Raw genomic sequence first — 23229 nt, forward strand, 5'->3', positions numbered from 1 at the left:
ATTTTGTCTCAATAAGATTTAAATTTTATGAAGCTGGGAATAATGTCTCAATTTCTTCAAAACCCTCAAAATTCCGAAGTGATTATGCTAGGTCTCAATAATGCCTCTTAAATAAACTTAGTTAGAAAAATATACTAATAGTGATACTTATCTTCTAAAAATCATAAAAAACAGAATTCCATCACTCTGTTAAGTTTTCACGTGTGCAAGTTTAAAAGTTTTACTAACTATATAGAGCTATGATTTTAAATATAGCTAACTTTTTCATATTCCCTGAGAAGGAAATGGTTGAGATTATTATATAGTAAAAACAGCCACACATAGTAGATACACAATAAATGTTTGGCAAGTAAAAGAATCAACTCCTATACCAAATCTCACACTAGTAAGAACTACACTAGAGGCTTTGCAACAGGACTATTTTTGTTATTAACTTCATATAAAAAACAAGAGGGAAATGTGGTACAGAGAAGGGAAAAGACAATAATGGGGTTAAAGACTAAACTGAAAACAGATTTGGTGTAACACAAACAGGAAGACTTCCTTTTCTTCTCAGGTTTCAGATTTAGGGCAATAGGAAAGAAGAAAAGGAAAACAGAACTTCATGTTAATGTTTTTTTATTCCAAATTCAAAACGGATGAAACCAATTTTTCCACAGATCTCTCTGAAATATTTTTCATTCAAATGTTCTTTAATTAAAAAATACTCCACGAGGAAAGACCAAGCCAAGAATTAATTTTAGGATAGGTCTTTTATTTCTCCACTTTTATTTTTTTCTTTTCTGTTCCTTTCTTTTTACTGGGGGGCAGGAAGGATTAAAAAATTAAAGATTAAATGAGACCAAATGATAACTCGGGAGGGGAATACACCCTACTGGAGATGCACAGCTATAAACTAGTTTCATAAATTTGCCATGTCTAGTCTATACTTTCAAATAATCTCAAGAAATGAGAAATGAGTTTACTTATTTTCAAAATTGAAATAACACTAATACATGTTGTGACTCAGTTTGAGTAACTGGTTAATTTGAACATTAAATAATAAGAGCAATGAGAATATAATTAAGGATAATCAGCAGTCCTCCTTGATCATGGATTCCATCCCTCACCCTCCAATCATTTTTAAACTCTCTCTCTAGAACTTCCTTAGTTTTAGTAATCATTTTCACGGTACAGCAGGCAGAAATATATATAATCTATTTTTTGCAGATGTATCTTAGCATTATTTAAAATTAGAATTATGACTTTGGTTATCTCTAATAACTTATTTAACCTTGTTTAACATTATGTTGAACTTTTACTGAAAAAGCATGCTTTGTTTCAGACCATTTAATCAAAAAAGCACATTTTTTTACCCATGACTCATATAAACCTATTTAAAATTTTCAATCTATTCTCAATAATCTTGTTGTCCATTCCCATCAGTACAATTCAATATGATCTATCTGCATACTTTCAGAGATTTTATTATATATCAAAATTATCTATAAGAACACTAATAATACTGGCTCTAAAAGGAATTCCTAAAGTACTGTGATATTTACATGTTTTTCCACCTGACCCTCTTTTATCTCTAGTTTCACCCTGAAGTAAACGTAAAAAGTCAACTCTAAAAAGATCAGGTAATGTTTATGAGTTTCGTAGGATGACAGAAGCCAACCTAAGTTATGCTTTCAATAATTAAGTCTATATTGATTTTTTCATAGCATTCTTGGGGAAGATAAAATTTCCAGCATGTCCCTTTTCAATAATTAAAACCCTAAATTACAAATCATGATAAAATGATACCTATAATGCTCTACAATTCCACTTCCCCTCATGATTGAATAAGAATAGTTTCTAAAGACAAAAGAAAAAAAAAGTTAAGAAGTAAAAACACCGTTAAGTCAGGAAGGGTATTTTGCTTCTGGGTGGCAAATGGATAGGCATAACTCTACCAGAAAGGTAAGGTTCCAAGCACTCGAAGGAGTATTCATATTTACCCATCACCTTCTATTCCCTAATGACTTGGTTTTTTTTTTCAAAAGGTGAAAGCTGAAGCAAGTTAGTCAGATTTGGAATAGGTTACCATGGATGTTGGTGCCCCCTATCGGTCCTAACAAAAATATAAGTGGTATCAGCAGGCACTAATTCACATACCATTAGGAAGTAAAAATTCCTTTTTGTCTATGGTCAAGTACGGAAAAATTATAAGGAAGCTCATTATATCCACATTTCCTAAGCCACTAAATTATCCTTAAAAAATGCAGAATATACTGTCATAAGTGCAAATACTCTCAAGGGCCTAAAAATCAACCTCCTAGTCAACTGATGGTCTAATTTGGATGCTAGTAGAAGCAGTCTAGCAAATAGTCTAGTGAATTTCTGGGAGTCAAAATGTACTGCTTTGATGATTATTCAACAGTTAAAACTTTCACAATACTAGCTCCAATTAGGTTGGTGAGGTTAATGACTAGACTAAACTGAGTAATTAGAATCCCATAAAAGCATCTGACGGGTCCACCATAAATAGCTGCAACCAAGTTCTGTTACCTTAAGACTTGAGGTCCAGGGACTTCCCTGGTGGCGCAAGTGGATAAGACTCTGCGCTCCCAGTGCAGATCCCTGGTCAGGGAACTAGATCCCACATGCACACTGCAACTAAGAGTTTGCATGCTACAACTAAGGAGCCGGCAAGCTGCAATTAAGGAGCCCGCAAGCCACAACTAAGGGGCCCGCCTGCCACAACTAAGACCTAATGCAACCAAATAAATAAATACATAAATATTTTGAAAAAAGAAGAAATCTTTAAAAAAATAAAAAAGACTTGAGGTACCAAATATGTCCAAAGTAACTAAATAAGATACATTTATAAACTATGTTTACTTCAGAGATCTGACTTCACCAAATCCTAGCAAAGGTAAGATGCTATGATTTATTAATAACACACATGGTACGGTGCAGTAGGAGATAGAGAGATATGTAAGACAAGTTTTCTGTCTTTGGATCTGACAGAACATAGCAGACTAGATGAAAATGCTTCATCGATTAAAAGGCAAAATATGAGAATTTAAGAGAAGAGAGAGTAGGCATAGGGCTAATTTACCAGAAAGAACAGATAAATCTGCAACCCCCTACTTCACAACATAAATATGCCTTCTTCATTACCACATTACCTTAGAAGCAAGTTTCCCAATTCTAAACAATCCATATAAATGCTCGCCTGATTTCCCACAACCACGCAGTGAGAATGTTTCAAAATAACAAGGTAGGAAGGAGGGAGGAGGTGGTCATATACTTCTGAGTATGGTATCTAATGAAAGTTTTACACACATACTACAGGTTAAGGGAAAAAAAGAAGAAAAACAACAACAACAACTTATAAGCACCTTCAACAAAATCTTGAGTTTAACTCCAGGGTATTCACAGCCTATCCAGACCCTAAGTTAACATCTCCTATTTAAAAGGAAATTTTTTTTTTCTAAGATAACCTTAAAAAGCCTAAGTCTTGAAAGGCAGGGAGAAGCAAAAAGATTGCCTCTAGACAAGGTGGTTTTCACTATAAAGTTTCATTCTGTTAGCAACTGTTAATTCTAAATGGTGGAAATATGAATATATTTATCTGTACTTCTCTGTATTTCTTTTTTTTTTTTTTAATGAGCTTTTCAGAACAAGAAAAGCAAAGCTCAGGGTAGCTAATTTGTCTTCAGTGGTTGTCCTACTGCCAAAAAGTATCTTCCCCTATGCTATCTGAATTTGTTTTAACTCATCTGAAATGCCAACATCACTGATGTCGTACTCAACATCATACGGCATACCAGAGTATGTGAATGAGTGAATGAATAGGCATGCTTTGCTTTGAATCAAACAAACACAGGTTAAGTCCGCTCTGCCACTTATCAGCTACGTGACCCTAATGAAGTTACCTAAAACCCTTCTAACCTAGTATCTTTGCCTTTAAAATGAGTATGAATATCCCCTCCGAACATCTGTATACTTCTCATATACTTTATTCAGGATATACATTTAACCATTTGCTTTCACTCTCATACTTCCTCAAACTTATATTTAATCATTGGTATATTTTTAAATCAATGTCTTAAAATAGTTTTGCTCACCGCTGCTTACTCAGTACAGTAAAACTCCTACCATATAGTAGAAACTCCAAACATTTATGAATAACGAAACAAATACGACAACACCACAGTGTAAGGGTGAAAATGGGAATACATGAAAACTGTATTAACTCATTTAATTCTCAAAACAATGCTATAAGACAGAATCTACTATTATCACCATTAACATATAAGGAAACTGGAGAGAGGTTATGTAACTTGCCCAAGATCACAAACGTAGTGTGTGATGGACCAAAGATATGAATCCAAGCTCCATCTAATCGGAAATCCACTAATCGGAAAAGATGTGCATCACAACTTTTATGTTAGGAAATACATTTCTATTTTCTATATTGGTTAGTCACCCATTGAAAGCTGAGGAAATTACTGCAATTTTCAGGTTTTGATCTAAGGTTTTGCATCAGATTGGGGAGGTAGGTAAAGGAATATCTGAAGTTACACAAATTATCTAAAACATGATTATCCTTATTCTGAAATACTGAAGAGAAAATCCAATTCTCAATAACCTACGCTAACGTTTAGTAAAAATTAGATTCTTGTTCTTGAACATTCAAATAAAGCTTTTATTTAAATTGAATCTCCTTTCCTTCCAGTGTTCCCTCTTTCAGCAGATATACAAAATATCCAGCTAGCATTTCATCGAAGTAAACATATATATTCTTGTTAAATTATCCTCCACTTTTGTAGGTTAAATATCCCAAAACTATAACCTTTCTTACTCCTTCTTAACCTTTCAATGATTTTTTTATTGGAAGAATAATCTCAAAGACGTTATCCATATTTTTCATTGTGTAGCCAATAACAGAAAGGAAGTAAGTACAATTAAGTATTAGCCACAAGATTTCCTAGCTCTAGAAAGTTAAACTTCTGCTAACATGTCAATAAAATGGTAATGAAATGAAAAACACTGCACAACTCATCCATTTAGCTTATAGTGTACAGTGACAATTACATTTATTTATTTCTCTATTCTGGTCAAGGATGGAGGCAGGTGCAGAGACATACTGTCCTCCTGTCTGCTTATCCCTCATCATGTACCTGTATAGATTTATACAAATGGTTGTGCTTTCTTCCACTTATTTCTCCTGACTCAGCTCCATAACAAATGACAAACCCACTGTTTACACCACTGTACAGAAGACAGAATAAAGCATATTAAAAACAAAGAAAACACTCCCCTAGTTGATCAGTCAACATATACCATTCCTATCTTCCAAGGAAAACAAACCCAACTCACAAAACTAACACACCTACAAACTTAAGCCTATTCTACATGATTTAATGAATTACTAAAAGTTTTGCTTATTTGGCTCAATTCAAATGGACAGAACTATCTAGGTATGTGAAGTTTAGAGAACAATATTTCAGTAAGTACTGCACTCAACTTCATATTAAGTTCCAAACCAGAGCTTGATACTTTATCTGAGAATTTAAAATCTTAATAAAATATTGGTATTTTGCCCATAGCTGCATGATTGTGTTACCTTGCAATTGACCGCCTAGTTTTTGAAAAAGGTCAGGAGGGAGATACAGGGAATAAATTGTCATGAAAAGTATACTGGTCTGAATCATTAGAAAACTCTGATTTCCACTTTTGCTGTTACCACCACAACCAGTTTCCTTAAAAAAAAAAAAAAAAAGTCTCATTTTTAAAATAAACGGGTTAGATGAGATTATCTCTAAAATGTTTCTCATCTCTGTAAAAATAATACAATTGAATGATTCTAACTACCATATAATAGATTTTACTAGAAATAAGGATCCTGTCACATTCTTCTCTTCACTGTTTCATATGCAGGCTGAGCAACACACTATCCTGAAACACCCAACTAGGTCAATACAAAATCTATCACTACAAACCTACCCTTAGAATTCAGTAGGCTAAATGAAATAGCAGGGAGTGTCCATCTTTTTGGTATACACGCACGAACTATTTATTACATCTCTACCGATATAACTTCATCCAGCCTGAGGTCAAAGAGAATCTGGTCTTCTACTAACAGACAAGTCTCAAATTCTTTAAAAGGTATTTCCCTATTTGAAATTAGGGAACCCAAGTTCCAATAATGCAATTTTCGAAAAACCAGCCTTTTACCAAAATTAGCTGTGCTTGTGGAAAAGAATAAATGGCAAGTGGTACTTCTAGATAATTCAGTTGTTCTCTCTTATAAGTTAATTTATAATCAGCCTTTAAAGCTGCTTTCCTTCTGCTGCCTTAAGTTACAACTACTTTCTTCAGATCAAGATTTTCAAGCTTCCATTTCAGGGAGTGGACAAAAGAGTTACAAAAGAGCTGCTAACTAGTAAGGCTAACTCTTCTTCGCTTGTTCTCAGTATGGCTGGTATGTTTTACTGAGTTTTGGTTAAATGGTCTTCTTTGAAGAATGAGGTCCTGCAACGCCGCCTGTCTGTGGACCCAGGAAAAATTATAAACAGTTATTATGAAACCAGATCACTAGGACAAACCAAGAGGCCTTCCTATTCCAACTCACCACAACCAAGCCTGGCTCCAAAGCAGACTCTTCAGCTGCCTGACGTTACGTGGAAAGCAACAGGGCCTAGCTTAATTCTTCCTCACCAAGGAAGCATTTGAAAATGTAAGAGTATGTACATGTAAGGATCAAACATATTTTTCATCCACTGAGTTACATATAAATGTATATGGACATAAGATCAGTTCATCCAAAATCCTTGAGAGATTGAGGAAGTGAAGGTTACTTCAGCAGCCACAATAGTTATGAAAAAAAAAAAAAACCTGCAGCAGAACAGTATGGAAAAGTACAGCTTCTCACGTGTCTCTCACGTACACAAATACCTAGCTCTGAGTCCATTACAACCTTGCCTCCCCCCAAAACTGCTCCCCTCCACCTCACAAGTGGGAGAAATTTACCAACCTCCTAGTCGTTCCTCACGAGAATCATCTACCTATTATCTTACCCCTCCAGCTTTGGTCCCGCCCCCGCCCCAGGAGTAACACGGCCCTACTGGCCCAAGGCCGACCCCGCCGGCTGGGCAAAGAGGGAATCTAAGAGATTCCCTCCATCCTAAACCGAGTGAACCATGCCAGGGTAACGTGCTGTTCACCAACTCTGTGCACTCCGTGGTCCTCCCACCCCCACGTGTCAGCTACCCTCCCCCACATGTCCACACCTCACAAATTCGGCCGGGGAAAGAAAGCGGGCACTGGAAAGCCTGGCCCCTAAGACAGATCAAGCCCACAGGAATCTGTCCCACCGCAAGTCCCCTCCCACCTTTGGCCCCTACCCTTTACGCTCCCTTCCTCCCTCCTTCCCTTGAAACCAGGCCCTTGCCTCAGAAACCTCCTCTTCCTCGTCGTCGTCGTCCTCTTCTTCCTCGCTGTTGTTGCTGCTGGTGCCGCCGCCGCCTCCGCCGCCTCCGCCACCGCCGCCGCTGTTGTCGCTGTCGCTGCTGCTTTCGCTGCTGCTGGGGGGTCGGCAAGTCCGGTTACGCTTGGCCTTGTGGTGTTGCTGCGGCAGCGGCTTCTTCTTCAGGAGCAGGTCGCAGACTCGCACCATCCCACGAGGAGATGAGGCCGAGGAAGCCCCGCTGCCGCCGCCGCCGCCAACGCCGCTGCCGACCTCCGCCGCCGGTGCAGCCGCGGGGGGGCCCGCCACAGCCGCCACCGCCGGGGGGCTCCCTTCTCCCTCAGCTGCCGCCGCCGCCGCCGCCGCCACCGGAACCGTAGCCTTCTCCATCTCCGGGAAAAGAGGGAGGGCGCGGACGGGGGAGGGGCGTAGGGGCTACGCTCTACCGCGATTTCGGCCGCACCGGGACCAACACAGCGCTCGGTGCCGCCTTCGCCGCCACCGCCTCGGTCACCTCTACTGCTGCCGCCGCCGCCGCCGCTCCGCCAGCTCTCACCTCGTCTCGCGATACTAAGGGCGGGGAGCCTGACGATGGGAGGGAGGGAGAGGGAGGGAGCGTGAGGGAGCTAGGAGGGGGTGGTTAGAGGCGAAGAGAGAGACCGGGGTATCGGGAGATCAAGCGGAGGGGAGACTACCCAGAGTCGGGGGAAGTGTGCCTAGGGCGACTTCCGATGGGGGGACGCCGGGGACAGAGGAGGGCCGCGGTTACTGCCGTAGCGCCCGCTACACCCGGATTTCTTCTCTTTCCTCGCTATTTCCCCCGCACACAGCCCTTCAGACCTCCCTTCTTCCTTCCTCGCTGATGACTAGAACGCAGCCGCAGGCGGAAGTACGGATGACGCCATCAGCCGTCGCCTGAGCAGTGGCGCGCGGGTGGCCGAAACACGAAAGTGAGATTTCGAGGGTCGAGTCTTGGACCCCCGCGGGCGGGCAGTGCTGCGGTGCTGGGGGCGGGCGGGCAGGCTGGAGAGGAGCAGCCTGGGCCGGGTGGGGAACCCATACCGAAGCACGGACCAGACGCTTTGTTAGCTGGAGGCCCGGACTGCCTGATCCGGGAGGTGGAGCCTGGTTCTGGACTCTTGTACGTAGTTTCGTTTCTGGCCATTTTTTTCTACCGCCAAATGGTGAGTTAGGGCTGTGGATCTTGAGAGATGGCGTCGTGTAAAGGAAAGAGCCCACTTTGACTAAGTCTTGGGTCAGACTTCCTGAACCTGAGTTTACACCTGTGTAACCTAAAGGAGTTCGACTAAGTGAAGTCTGAGATCACTACAACTCTGAAGTTTCCAAGGGGAGAAGACAGGAGAAGGAAGCAGAATCTGTGCCAGACTCTGCTGACGATTCAGTGAATGACCCCGATTTTGTCCTTCCACCACTCACCTACTCAGCTTTTTATCTGTGAAGTAAGCATCATAAGTAGTCATCCTTGTCTGTGAATCTCTTGAAAGGAATATTGTGAAGGGGGTTGTGAGTTCAGTTGTAGGTGTCTGAAGAACTTTCAGGACTTTTGGAATAACAACGTAGCTTATTGAACTTAGAATTATCCCTTTCAGGTTCAATAACACAGTAGCATAAGGAAAATGAAGGAAACATCAAAGAAAGATGTACTGGCACAAGATAAAAAGTATGTCTCAGCTGACGTAGTTGCCGTTTTAAGACTGCTAAGTTTAGCTGAGTATGCCTGAATTTTTTTAGCCTTTTTTTTTTTCTTTTTAGCATTGGCATACCATATGAAATGTGGGCAGTTGCCAGTACTCTACAGAGTACTATGGCAGAATTGGCAATGATTGAATCAATTCATTCAAGTAAAAATTCATCATGTGCCTACTGTGTGCATAGTTTATAAAATCTAAGTCTCTGCTTCCTGGGGCTTTACAGTGTAATAAGTGTTATAGTAAATATACACACGAAGTGCTAATCATCTGCCTGTTCCTCTCCTACAGCGGTTGCTAAGTTCTGTGCAGAACAGTACACTACATTATGTATCTTAACACTACAGATTTAGGTCTTAACCTCCTACTTATATATTCTTCAGCACCTTTTTCTCCCTTCCCACCAGAATACTTTTGCAGTCTTTAAATCCCAACCACATTTCATTATGTGACTTTACTTCAAACTTCACAAGAAGATCGATGCTATTAGTCACAAACTCCTTCAATTTTCCAAATGCTAGAAACTTAGGTACTTCTGGATCTTTCCTTTCCTCCAATATCAGAGGAATGAGACACTCCCAGCTCTTATATAAGATGAATTATCCGTCTACTCTAGTTCCAATCCCTGAGTTCTCTTCTGTTATCTTTTCTGTCTTCAGTCCTCTACATTTGTGGTTCCACTGTGTTTCCTTTCCTTCACAACCAAGCTTTAAAGAGTATTCTACATTCAATGTCTCTTTTTGTTATCTGAATTTCACTTATTAACCCTCTGCAGTCTGACTTATGTACCTATCACACTATCACAAATACTCTGTTTGAAGTAATCCCATTATTTACAACAAAATGAATTCTTACTCTTTTATATAATAGGGAAATGATTATTTTGTTGGAACTATTAGAATAAGGTCACACCTATTAGAATGGACAAAGCCCCTGAAGTGACTTTCTGTTCTTTTTACGTAGCAATTTTTTTCCTTTTAGAACCTTGTAACAGAGACTTGATTAGTCATTCATGAAACTTATTTCTTCTTCCTGGGCAAACAGCTAGACTAAATATCCCAACTTCCCTTTAGTTATTTGTGGTCATGTGAATGACTTTTAGCCAGTGAAATGTAAAAGGAAGTGACATGCTCATTTCCAGGCTTAATGAAGGCCTTCCATCTTCACTCTTTGTCCATCAACTTGAAGCTAGTGAGTATGGTGATCTTAAAAACTGTATTTTGAAGATGCCAGAGCCAGAAGAGAGAAGGAGCATGAATGGCTAAATTACTACTTGGAAGACAGACACCTCCAAATTAGAAACACTGCTTTTTGGACTTCTTGTAGAGAGAAAATTGAGATTTGAGAATTCATATGTTACAGGAGCTAGAATGACCATGACTAACCTAGAAATTGGTGCTGGAAGTGGGGTACTGCTTAGACAGTACCCCATATTTTTATGCTATAAAATATGCTGTATTGGCTTACTGATGATGCAGCAGATGTTGGAGAAACTGGTATCAGAGGCTGGAAGGAGACCCATGTTTCGCAGTGGCAAAATGGGGGGTAAAACTATTACCTACCTATTGAGACTGTAGCTTAGTACAATCTCAATAAGAAGAAGAAATAGTTCAAAAGAGTATAAGTAATACTGTATTTTGCATTTTAGCATTTTACTTTTAGCAAGACTTTGCTAAAGAGATAAGCTCAGGAAACAGTTGCAGAAATGAAAGTGCATAGGAATATTTGGAATTCTTGACCTGGAACAGTAAAAAAATGAAACTAGAAGAGGCCTTGAGTACAGTCCTCCCAAGATTTAGTGCCGGAACAAAAATCAGATCAAGGCTTTGGCCTTTCCATCCAAGGCTGTTATTTTCGATGGCCTCAAGGAGGCTGGGATGAAGTTCTTGAGAAACTGACACGGGGGCAAGGAAGCAAAGGAATAAATTGGGTTAGAGAATTATGTAAGAACTTTGGGTGTAGTTACTGGAGGCAAATAGATCATAGGACTAAATTTTTGAAGGAATTTTATTACTGATCAAATTATGAACTTGATTCAAATATTGTTCAAGTGTTAAAACCTTGAGGCAACTGTTCCATCCCAATTGCATAATTAGAAAATAGAGCATAAATGCTTTACAACTCCCCAATACTCACATAGGATGTGGCCATGGGTAATAATGGGCAGAAAACATTTCAGAGGCCAGTATTGGGCCATACAGAAGACAGAGGACAAATTCCTCTACAAAACTAAATTGCGATCTCATCAAAATTTCCTCCACTCTCACAGCAGATGGACCACAAAATGCCTGCTCAGTATTTCATCATTGTTATGTATCTATATTGCCTAGTGTCTCACAGTTTTCTCTTTTCCTAATGAGAGCATATTGTAGTTACCTGTTTCTGATCTACCACTGTACAATATGTTTCCTGGAATTTGGGGTGATATTAGAGATAACTTGTGTTTTTTAATTCATAGGTTGTATCTGGACCTAATGAAGAGGACTGCACATTACCTAAAAACTAGACTTTAAGCCCGAACTAGTAACTGGATAGAACTTCTCGGTTGTCTTTATTGGAGTAGGATGTGTTCTTTGTTTGGGAAGAGAGGTAAAATGGATATTTAGTGATCAGAATAGTGGACACTTGCAGACACTAGATTCTTCTTCTGGGCACAGAGTTAGATTACATTTCCCAGCCTCCTTTGCAATTAGGCTTCCCAGTTAGATGTGCCAATTAGATTCTAACCAGTGGAATGTGAGTATAAGTGATGAGCTCCTGTTGCATCTCTGGTCCATAAAAGATATCACATGAAAAGTTCTCCATCTCCCATTCCCCAGCAACTTAAGACATTTGTATTGGAAGCCATGTGTTGAAGATGACGAAGCCACAAGGTGGAAAGACTCTGGTTTCCTGAATCTTCACTTGGAGGATAGCTGCCTGCCTATTAACTTGTGTTAGAGTTCTTTTGCATTCTTTTTTTTTAATTAATTTATTTTTTTATGGCTGTGTTTGGTCTTCGTTTCTGTGCAAGGGCTTTCTCTAGTTGCGGCAAGTGGGGGCCACCCTTCATCGCAGTGCGTAGGCCTCTCACTATCGTGGCCTCTCTTGTTGCGGAGCACAGGCTCCAGACACGCAAGCTCAGTAATTGTGGCTTATGGGCCTAGTTGCTCCACGGCATGTGGGATCTTCCCAGACCAGGGCTCGAACCCGTGTCCCCTGCATTGGCAGGCAGATTCTCAACCACTGCACCACCAGGGAAGCCCCTCTTATGCATTCTTTTGTGTGACCCACTGATACTTGAGAGTTTGTCCTAACTAATATAGATCTACCCTTGTTTCTCCAGGTGCAACCATACATTTCCTGGTCTTAACTCCCATACCACAGGAGTGGGCCCATGAATCAAGCCAACCAAAGTACCATAATTCCTCAGTCATAGGGATTGGTTTAGGAATGGGCAGGTTAACAAAAGGAGCTAATCAGAGACAACCTCACCATTTTGGCTAGCATTATTGAGAAAGAGGCACCTCACTCTGGCTGAAGTTAAGCAAAAGCTTAAATTATCTGTGGCCTTTGGTCACCATGTGTCACGAACATGTCTGAGAAAGAAATCATTACAAGACAATAGAGGCAGTCTTGATGGTATTGCAAGAGGGAAAAAGTGCTCATGAATTGAGACATATTTCTTGGCTCTCTCCTCAGAGTTGAAACCCTAAGGGGTAAGGGATAGACACTGCCAGGAAGACTTCGGAATTCAAAAACAGGGAGCTTGTGGCTTGGGCCCTGTTTCCCACCTGGAACTTTGCCCAACACAGGCAACTACAATCAAGTAGAAATGGCAACATAATATGTTTAAGCAGATGGCCAGGCAGCATTGATAACCACTCCCACTCCTGCATGTTCCTTGACTACACTGAACTGAAAAGGAGATACAGAATTCCTTAAAAGGTATGTAAATTTGATTCACAGTAAGAGCGCAATTGCTTTACACAGGCTTGCTGCAGTACAGGGTGATTGAAACTCATGGCACAGGCTGTGGTATGAATCCATGGGTTGGATAGAGGATCCTATTGAAAAGACACTAACTCCCATAAATTCTAAAGTAAGGGCAGAGGCACAACAATCACATTTTGAGAGAATAGATTGCAAATTGTATCAACAATAGACCTTACAGCAACAAATTTAGACAGCAAGCAGGCCAGATGCCCCTCCAGCACTGCCATGGTAGTGAAGGACTTACCTCCAGCAACCAGATAAAATCTTAGAGAGAGAGAAAAGCCTAATAATATGTTAAACTTTGAATTCCCTGAACTTGCATCCAAAATTGATGTGAAATTCAAACGGACTGTTAAACTGGAAAAGAGTAAGAAATCTCAAAATGGCAAGGTTTGGGTTTTTATTCCTGACTAGTATATAAAATAATACCAGTGTCAACAAATGACACACCCTGAAATGTAAAACTGGTAAGTCTAGGTGGCATGCACAGTGGTAACGATTCCTTGGCTTAGGAGGTTCGTTAATATTTACTATGTTGTAGCAAGCAAGCAAATTGTTAAATTTTAGGTCTTAGACAATATCTGTATCAAGGTTAACGTTTTAGGGGAATTGGTAGAAAAATGTCAGGATTTTGCAGTGTGTCCATTAGCAAGGTCCTACAAGAAAGGGATACATTTCAGTTCAAGCTGCCTATATGAATGCAGAAGAAAGAATACAGTTAACCCTTAAACTGTGCGAATTTTTAAAAATAAATACAGTGGCCCTCAGTATTGGGGGACTCCACATACATGATTAAATCTGCAAATGCAGAATCCACAGATCTGGAGGGTTGACTACTGGACCCAAGCATCCGCAGATTTTGCTATCTGTGGCAGGTCCTGGAACCAGTAACCTTTGAGTACCGAGGAACAACTGTATATTTCTAAGGCACTCCCTTTCTGCATGTACTCGGTAATTCATGTGACTGAGAATCAACTAAACCTGCAATGTACAGGTTTGGAAAACCCATATTCTCTGTCCTGAGCTAAAGTTAGTGCAAACACAGCTAAGGAGTTGAAAACTCAGTAAAAGATATAATTGGAACCCTGAAAAAAGCCTGATTCTTGATCACCTCATGCATCTCTTGCCGTGCATATCCTATCTGACAAAGTTTGACAAATTAGTCCCATTGTGAGGAACCATTCCCTGAGATGCAACTTGGAGGCAAGTGGACAGAGATAAATCCTAGCTGCATTATCCCTAAACTCATTGCTCAGCTTATGATTTTGGATGCAAAGGCCAAATTAGAAATACATAGTTAATTTAGTTGACTGGAGGATAGACATTGCATTCCAAACTTGTAACACATTGCTAAGGGACAGAAAACAGATTAACACACCATCTCTGTTTTTGGTTTCTAAACCAGAGTTACCAAAAAGCAAGGTGACCAGCAACCAACTAAGATTGTAAGAGACTTGTATAGACAAAAAATACCAAGTCTTGCAAACAAAGGCCTATGATTGCTTAATTCCAGTACCCTCTTATTATGGGCAAGGGATCAGGGAGCACCTTCCAGAGCACAAACTCAAGACATATTAACTGGACTTCCCTGGTGACGCAGTAGTTAAGAATCCGCCTGCCAATGCATGGGGCACGGGTTCGAGCCCTGGTCCGGGAAGATCCCACATGCCGCGGAGCAACTAAGCCCATGCGCCACAACTACTGAGCTTGCGCTCTAGAGCCCACAAGCCACAACTACTGAGCCCACACGCCGCAACTACTGAAGCCTGTGTACCTAGAGCCCCTGCTCTGCAACAAGAGAAGCCACCACAATGAGAAGCCTGTGCACCGCAATAAAGAATAGCCCCCACTCACCTCAACTAGAGAAAGCCTGCACGCAGCAACAAAGACCCAACACAGCCAAGAAAAAAAAAAAAAAGGACGTATTAACTAACCAAGAACCTCATCTACTAGCTAATTAGAGTGCCCTTACTTTCCTTAAGTGTATACCAATATCTAATAAAATTATCTTTATCATGCTGTACCATGATGTGTTACATTCAAACCTGGTTTAAGAAATGCATATCACCTAGAACTCTTGGTTTCCAAGAGCAAGATGGAAAAATTGGATGAGAGTTTGGCATGTCTCCTGTTGGAGAAGAGAGTATTTCAGTTGTCCATGTTATAATTATATTGTCTTAGACTAGGGCATTTTAAAAATTCTGTGTACTGAAGAAAGCACAAGTATAGGTGCCGGGTAGCCAAGGGTAGAATGTAGTGAACAACACTTTTGTATGTCCATCTTTTCAGGAGATTCCTATCCTTTATGTAATAAAGCTGTCAGTTATGTGACTTCCCCTGTCATAAAGATATCTTTATGACAAGATATCCAAGCCAATCTCCGGAGTAATGTATGACAATTTTACTGAGGCTAGAGCTGCCACTTACCATCTTTGGCACAACAGGGAGCAAACCTACCTTACCATATACAGGTGTTCCTTGGAGGTATTGCAGGTTCGGTTCCAGACTACCACAAGAAAGCAAATATCAATAAAGTGAGTCACAAATTTGTTGACTTCCCAGTGTTTACAAAAGTTATTTTTACACCATACTCTAGTCTATTAAGTATGCAATAGCATTATGTGTTAAACATATTAAAGCATTATGTCTTAAGCATGTTTAAGCATTATACCTTAAATAAAAATACTGCTAAAAAATGCTACCATCATCTGAGTCTTCAGCAAGTCATAGTAGTAACATCAAAGTAGTTTCACAGATAACCAAATCATATATAGTAATAATGAAAAAGTTTGAAATGTGAGAATTACAAAATGTGACACAGAGATACAAAGGGAGCAAATGCTATTGGAAAAGTGCTGCCAATAGGTATGCTCAGTGCAGAGTTGCTACAAACCTTTTATTTAAAAAATGCAGTATCTGCAAAATGCAGTAAAGTGAAATGTAACAAAGCAAGGTATGCCTGTAGAAAAAACACACCAAGGTATTATAAGCAATAGAGACTAGAGTCCAGATAGCATTTGAAATCCAGGATCATAGACTAACCCATTGTCCATTAATTAAGTGGCCACTAAGTTCTGTCTTTTTTCCCTCCCACACCTGCTGCTCTCATTTAAGCTATTTCAAGGTACGTTTTATACATGTGCAACTAAAATATCCCTGACCAATGTAGTCCCCTGGGTGGCATAGTCCCATTCTTAGAGAATCTTACAAAACAAGGATTGGGGCAGTAGTTAACATTGTCCCACCAAAATCTCCATGGAGACATTTCCTCAATTGCCTTCCTTGGAAAAATTGTTTGACTTTATTAAGAAGATAGTGATTTATGATTACTTCCTAATTGCCAAAGTCATTAGCCTCTCCCAGGTAATTCCACAAATTACCTGGTGTGGAATTTGGCATCAATTGTTGCAGTTTCCAAGTGGGTCCCAGTAAACTAATCCCCCTCTTCTTGCCTAGGTTCTGAACAATTTGGGAAATAAAGCAAAGGATAGAAATGGGGGCCAAAATATCACTTTATTACAGATAAAGTTAAGTTGATTGATGTTGCGTAGTGGGAAAACCAAATCGTCCTGCCAACTGATCCCCAGAATTAGGCAGATTTATACCTCCAATTCCTAGCAACAACACTTGACAGGGACAGCATGGAGGATCAAATGGGAATTTGGTCTCTGGACAACCTTGTTCTTTGAGGTTGGAAGACAAAGCTAAATCAGACATTCTTCACAAATTTACTAATTTTATAAGTCACTCAATCTCCCCAAGTGTAGAGGAAGACCCAGAACTAATGGAGGTCCTTTCACAGGGAGCAAACTTCAGAAGCAAGCACGGTGCTTTCTCCGCTAGCATCATTGACCAATTCCTACTTGAACCTTCCTTCCTTCCTTCCTTCCTTTAGTTTCCATGATAACCTAGTTGCTTTACCTTTTTAATCAATCCTGCTTATTCTTTATAGGCCTTTCTTCCTCTATCTGGTTCTTAAATATTAAGAGTTCCCCATGATTCTGGCCATTGCCCTATTTCTATTTTATATACTGTCCCTAAGGAATCTCATTTAAGTTCACAATTTCATTTACCATATATAAGACTAATGAATTCATATCCCTTATCTCCACCCCAACCCATATAGATCCAGGGTTACTAATGGAATTACAGTGTTTAAACTAATGTTTCCTTAGCCTTTATCTCCAACCTAAATGGATCCAAGATTACCAAATCCTATTCATTCGTTCTATGTTCTATGTTCTCACTACCTAATTACTTTCTTTGCCTCACAACCACTGCCTTAATTTGGCTTCTACCATCTTTCATCCATTCTAGTGCAAAAGTCTATTAATCTCTCTGCCTCTGATCCTACTCTACTCCATTTTATCCTCTACATTGCCACCCAAGTTAATTCTCTACCTTGTAAAAACAATTTAATTCTGGATACAAAAACAATACATATTCATTATAGAGCATTAACAAAATATAGAAAAGCACACACACAGGAACATATAATTCCATCAGCTAGAGATAGCCACTGATGACATTTTAGTCCAACTATTTTCAGTGTTTTTTAGGTGTATTTTTTTTTTTTTTTAGATGTTGGGGGTAGGAGTTTATTAATTTATTTATTTTTGCTGTGTTGGGTCTTCGTTTCTGCATGAGGGCTTTCTCTAGCTGTGGCAAGTGGGGGCCACTCTTCATCGCGGTGTGTGGGCCTCTCACTATCACGGCCTCTCCTGTTGAGGAGCACAGGCTCCAGACACGCGGGCTCAGTAGTTGTGGCTCACGGGCCCAGTTGCTCCGCGGCATGTGGGATCCTCCCAGACCAGGGCTCGAACCCGTGTCCCCTGCATTAGCAGGCAGATTCAAAACCACTGCGCCACCAGGGTAGCCCTAGGTGTATTTTTAAATAAAACGAGAATGCTGCTGCTGCTTGTTTAGCATGCTTTTGTTTTTGTTTTACTTAATATATGTGAGCATATTTTCAGGGCATTAAATGTCATTTGTATTGAATATATAATGGATATATCAACTTAAGCATTGCGAACTGGCAGCCTATAACCAATAGTGAATATATAGTGGATATATCAATTTATTTAAGGCAAGCACTGCAAACTGACAGCCTATAATCAAAACTGGTATATGGACATACTTTATTTTGTCCTCACAGCATTACAAAGTTATTTGAATTTTGAATGCCTTTACACAAGATAATGCTGTCTTCCAATTCCTCATAGTTTCCCCAAATTTTTTTGTCTTATGCCCAGTATTATTCCCTCATTTTTGTCCCTAACCTGTTTTTATTTTGTTGTTGCTATTGTTTCTGTGTATGTTTTTTTTTGAATTTGAGTTGAAAATGGACAATTTATGCAAAATTAGAATGGATTTTCATTCATTCACCAAGTATTTGTTGCCTACCCACTATGCACCATGCACTATGTTAGGCAAGAAAATGGTGAGCAACACAAACATGGGCCCTTATACCTTGAAAAATATAGTCTAGTGTGGTGTGAGAGATATACAAATAAAATAACTGCTACAAGGGAAACCTGACCTAGGGACTTGTGTTTTGTTTGGGAGGGCAGAGCTTTCCTGAGGAAGTAAAATTCCTTTTACCTGGTACATCATGTCCACCTTTCAATGAAAAATTACAAGGCATACTAAAAGGCAAAAAACATAGTTTGAAGAGACTGAAGAGTTATCAGAACTAGAGTCCTTGCAGGAATGTTGAAATTATCAGACCAGGAATTTTTAAAATCTATGAAGAAATTGATACAGCCACTATGGAAAACAGTATGGAGTTTCCTTCAAAAACTAAAAATAGAACTACCATATCACCCAGCAATCCCACTACTGGGCATATACCCTGAGAAAACCATAATTCAAAAAGACACATGCACCCCAATGTTCATTGCAGCACTATTTACAATAGCCAGGACACAGAAGCAGCCTAGGATGTCCATCAGCAGATGAATGGATAAAGAAGATGTGGCACATATATACAATGGAATATTACTCAGCCATAAAAAGGAACGAAATTGGGTCATTTGTAGAGATGTGGATGGACCTACAGAGTGTCATACAGAGTGAAGTAAGTCAGAGAAAAACAAATATTGTATATTAACACATATATGTGAAATCTAGAAAAATGGTATAGATGATCTTATTTGCAAAGCAGAAATACAGACACAGACATAGAGAACAAATGTATGGATACCAAGGTGGAAACGGTGGTGTGGGAGGAATTGGGAGATTGGGATTGACACATATACACTATTGATACTACATATAAAATACACAACTAATAAGAACATACTGTATAGCACAGGGAACTTAATGTACTGTGGTGACCTAAATGGAAAGAAAATCCAAAAAAGAGGGGATGTATATATTTGTGTAGCTGATTCATTTTGCTGTACAGTAGAAACTAACAACTTTGTAAAGCAACTATATTCCAATAAAAATTAATTAAAAATAAATAAATAAAAATAAAAACCTATGATGAATGTGCTAAAGGCTTTCTTGGGCAAAGTAGACAACACATGAGAACAGATGGATAATGTAAGCAGAGAGATGAGAATTCTAAGAAAGAATCAAAAAGAAATAGAAGAGATCAGAAACTCTAACAGAAATAAAGAATGTCTTTGTTGGACTCAGTAGGAGACTGGACACAGCTGAGGAGAGAATCTCTGAACCTGAGGATATAACAATAGAAACTTCCAAAACTGAAAAGCAAAGAAAAAAAAAAAAAACCACCCCAGACTATCCAAGAACTGTGGGAGAACTACAAAAGTGTAATATGAATATAATGGGAATACCAGAAGGAAAAGAAAACAGGCAACAGAAACAATATTTGAAGCAATAATGACTGAGGACTTCCCCCAAATTAATGTCAGACACCAAACTACAGATCCAAAACATTCAGAGAACACTAAGCAGATAAATGCCAAAACAAAACGTACACACACACATACACACAAAACCAAAAACAAAACAAAAAAATTAAACTTAGGCATATCATATTCAAACTTAAGAAAATCAGAGTTAAAGAAAAAATCTTGAAAGAAGCCAGAGTGAAAAAATAGCTTACCCATAGAGGAGCAAAGATAAGAATTGCATTTAACTTCTCAGAAACCATGCAAGCAAAAGGAGAGTGAAGTTAAATATTTAAAGCATTGAGAGGAAAAAAACACCAACCTAGAATTCTGTACCCCACAAAATTATCATTCAAGTGAAGGAGAAACACTTTCTTAGACAAACAAAAATTGAGGGAATTTGTGGCCAGTAGACCTGCCTTGTAAGAATTGTTTTAAAAAGTTCTTCAGAGAGAAGGAAAATAATATAAGTTAATAGTATAGGTGACTTCAACTTGACAGGCACCTTTCTGGTTTGGGGAGGACCAGTAGCTCCTCTGATGGCCTTATTCTGAGGTGTGGCTTTAGGTTGTAATTCTGGAAGCTCACGTAAAATCCATTTCATCTGTCCATCAAAATAATTCTATAAGCTATTTAATGTCCTATAATATATCCCTTTCTGCTTAAAGCACAGTATATTCTACTCTCTTCAGCTTAACTCTGACCAATAGAGTAGTACCAGAGTGGCTATAGACAGCATCCTCAAGAAAATGTGAACTTGTGATCGGTTATCTGACCTGAGTGGGTTTTAAACAAGCAAGAATCCTTTTGGCGTCAGTAGGTGGGACTCAGGAAATCTGTTGCTTAGATGCTCACTTGTGATTGCCTGGAATGTAGTGCCTACTGATGTCAAGACTTTGGCAAACCATGTGAATATAATGAGAATGAGGAATACAGGTTTGTGGAGTGGATTGTCTGCTTTTAACTATACCAAACAAAGCTTAAATGAAGACCGTGACAAATCCAGGATTTTAAATTCCAGGCTCCAGGCGTGATTAGAGTTTTAGGGAGCTTCTATAATTGCCCTAAAAGAAACTTGCATCTTTAGGTCCAGAGCAATCGTATCTGAAAATAAGATGTAGAGTCTCATCTTCCAAATTGCAGGATTAAAATGAAGGTTGAATTTACAGTATTTCTGGGGCTTAAATATAAAAATCAGGGACTATTTGGGATACAGTGAGACCCTAAGAACATTTGGGTGAACTCAGATAACCCTGAGGTTCATAAAACATCAAACCTCACCATGTATTCCTTACCAGCAGGCCCTCTTCCCTTTATGTTAAGACTGTCCTCTCCATGCCTGAAATCTCTGTAGCAACCCCACTTGAGGGAGCTACCACATGCCATATCTCTACCACTTCTTGGATCCAGACCAGATCTATAACTAGAGTCATAATCCATTAAGAGGTCTATGTGTAACAGTGGCAAGCTTTTGATATGCTCCAGAAAACTGGAAATACATATAAAGATGAAAAAAGAATACAAGTTTAGATAGAGTCAAACTTATTGATACAGGATTCTCAATTCCATGTGGTTATAACTATTTTAGATGTAGTCACTTTGGAGTGATTATAATCATTTGTTTGCTTGAGTGACTGAAATGTGTTTTTGCTGGTGGACAATGTTAAGTGGATTTGAGATATCAGAAGTTCCTTAGCAAAATGTAGAGTAAGGGATAGAAAGATTTAAGGAGAAAGGAAAACTTGAGTGATTTATCATGTTCACTCTTTCTCCTACTTTCCATTGTCTCCCAGAAGAGCCCAGAGGATACTCCCTTCATCAAGATATTGAGAAGGTAGTAACAGAAGTGTCAGTAGTCTTGAAAAGCTCAACACTCTAGTTTCCATCATCTAAAGTCTGGGGATAAAGTGGGGGGGGGATACAAATACTATTGAAAAAGGCTCTGATTTTAATAGAAATGGTGTAATCCTATAGTAGTACAGACCAATTTATTGCATTTAAGCAACAGAGGCAAGGTAGGTGTGATTGCCGTAACTGTAAGACTACAGTGGAATTCAGAATGAAAGGCCTTTGGTAATGGCAAATTGACCATGAAGCTCCTTAGGACTTAGATAGGCAGCTTACAAGAATAGTCAGGGTTACCACATTGCATGTAGCTCTTAGCAACATTTACATTGTAGTTTATATAGATGGTATCTCCTGGAGTACAAGACCTACTACAGTGAGAATTGTGCACCCTTGAATTGTGCAAAATGGTGGCCTGGATATAACTTAAAACATACTGAAAATTGAAGCTTCTTACCTAATCTCCAAACCTGAGTCATTTTACAGTCCCTAAGAACCCCAAGAAATGGTCACATGAAGAAGATAAATGCATCACAGGTACATGCTGCAAATGTTTCTCCTTACTTTCTATAAGGGACCCATGGATATTTACTGATGCTTGGCCCCATTTCTTTAACCCTGTCTCTAGCCACATCCTTGCTATGTCCTTACCATAGCCAGAGTGTATCTTCCTGCTTCCTCACTTTGGGCCCAGCAATATGATTTGTTTTAGCCAGGTCATATAGATGGAAGTAATGTTGTGTCATTTGTACATGTCTGCTTGACTTCTTGCCTCTCTATCGCTGTCATGAGAACACATCCTAGCTAGTTCACATATTCAAGGAAAAAGAGATAGTGGAACAGACCCACACCAGCAAACTTGCACCTCAGCTAAACTTAAGATATGTGAATAAGCCCAGCTGAGATGAACAGAGCTACCAGTAAAAATGAAGAGCAACACCCAGGGGGCCTCTTTGGGTTTTTAAGGATAACATAATGGCATTTGTGTATGCTTCTTCAACCTATCTAATCCAGTCTAGGGAAGCTGACCCACCAATGTGAACAAGAACAAATAATTGTTGTTAACCACTGACTTTGAGGAAATTTTGTTATGTAGCAATAGCTGATCAATACTTGGAAGCTATTCATTGAGAAAAGGGAATACTCAGGAATTACTGGACACTGACTCTTAGCATACTTGAATCCCCAGGACTTGGAGTGCCACTGTGATCCACCAATTAGAATTGTTGCTTATGGAAGTAAGGTAAAGCTGCATTCCTGGGAAAATTGCATGATTAGTGCTACCATAAAAGACTTGAAAGATGTAGTGGCAATGATTTCTTTCTATTCACATTTATGTGTCCTCTTTTGCCTATGTAGAACAGATGAGTCTTGGAGAATAGCAGTGGATTACTGTAAA

At 39.4% G+C, this 23229-nt stretch overlaps 2 protein-coding genes across 9 annotated transcripts in view; one reads left to right on the forward strand and one right to left on the reverse strand.

Moving 5' to 3' along the window:
- The window catches only part of ANKRD17 (ankyrin repeat domain 17), a 161837-nt gene extending 153867 nt beyond the window's left edge, over positions 1-7970 (reverse strand). For all 8 annotated transcript variants that reach the window (XM_032632415.1, XM_032632409.1, XM_032632407.1 and 5 more), the window contains exon 1: positions 7427-7970. In XM_032632415.1, coding sequence (XP_032488306.1) covers positions 7427-7831 — 405 coding nt within the window. In that variant the 5' untranslated portion in view covers positions 7832-7970. The remainder of the gene's footprint in view (positions 1-7426) is intronic.
- A 428-nt stretch (positions 7971-8398) lies between these two features.
- Positions 8399-23229, forward strand: part of ALB (albumin) — a 141763-nt gene continuing 126932 nt past the window's right edge. The window contains exons 1-2 of the mRNA XM_032632418.1: positions 8399-8901; positions 12832-13077. The gene's annotated coding sequence lies outside the window, so the exon portion shown is untranslated. The remainder of the gene's footprint in view (positions 8902-12831; positions 13078-23229) is intronic.

Source organism: Phocoena sinus, chromosome 5, assembly GCF_008692025.1.
Source record: "Phocoena sinus isolate mPhoSin1 chromosome 5, mPhoSin1.pri, whole genome shotgun sequence".
In the NCBI taxonomy this organism is placed as follows: Eukaryota; Metazoa; Chordata; class Mammalia; order Artiodactyla; family Phocoenidae; genus Phocoena; species Phocoena sinus.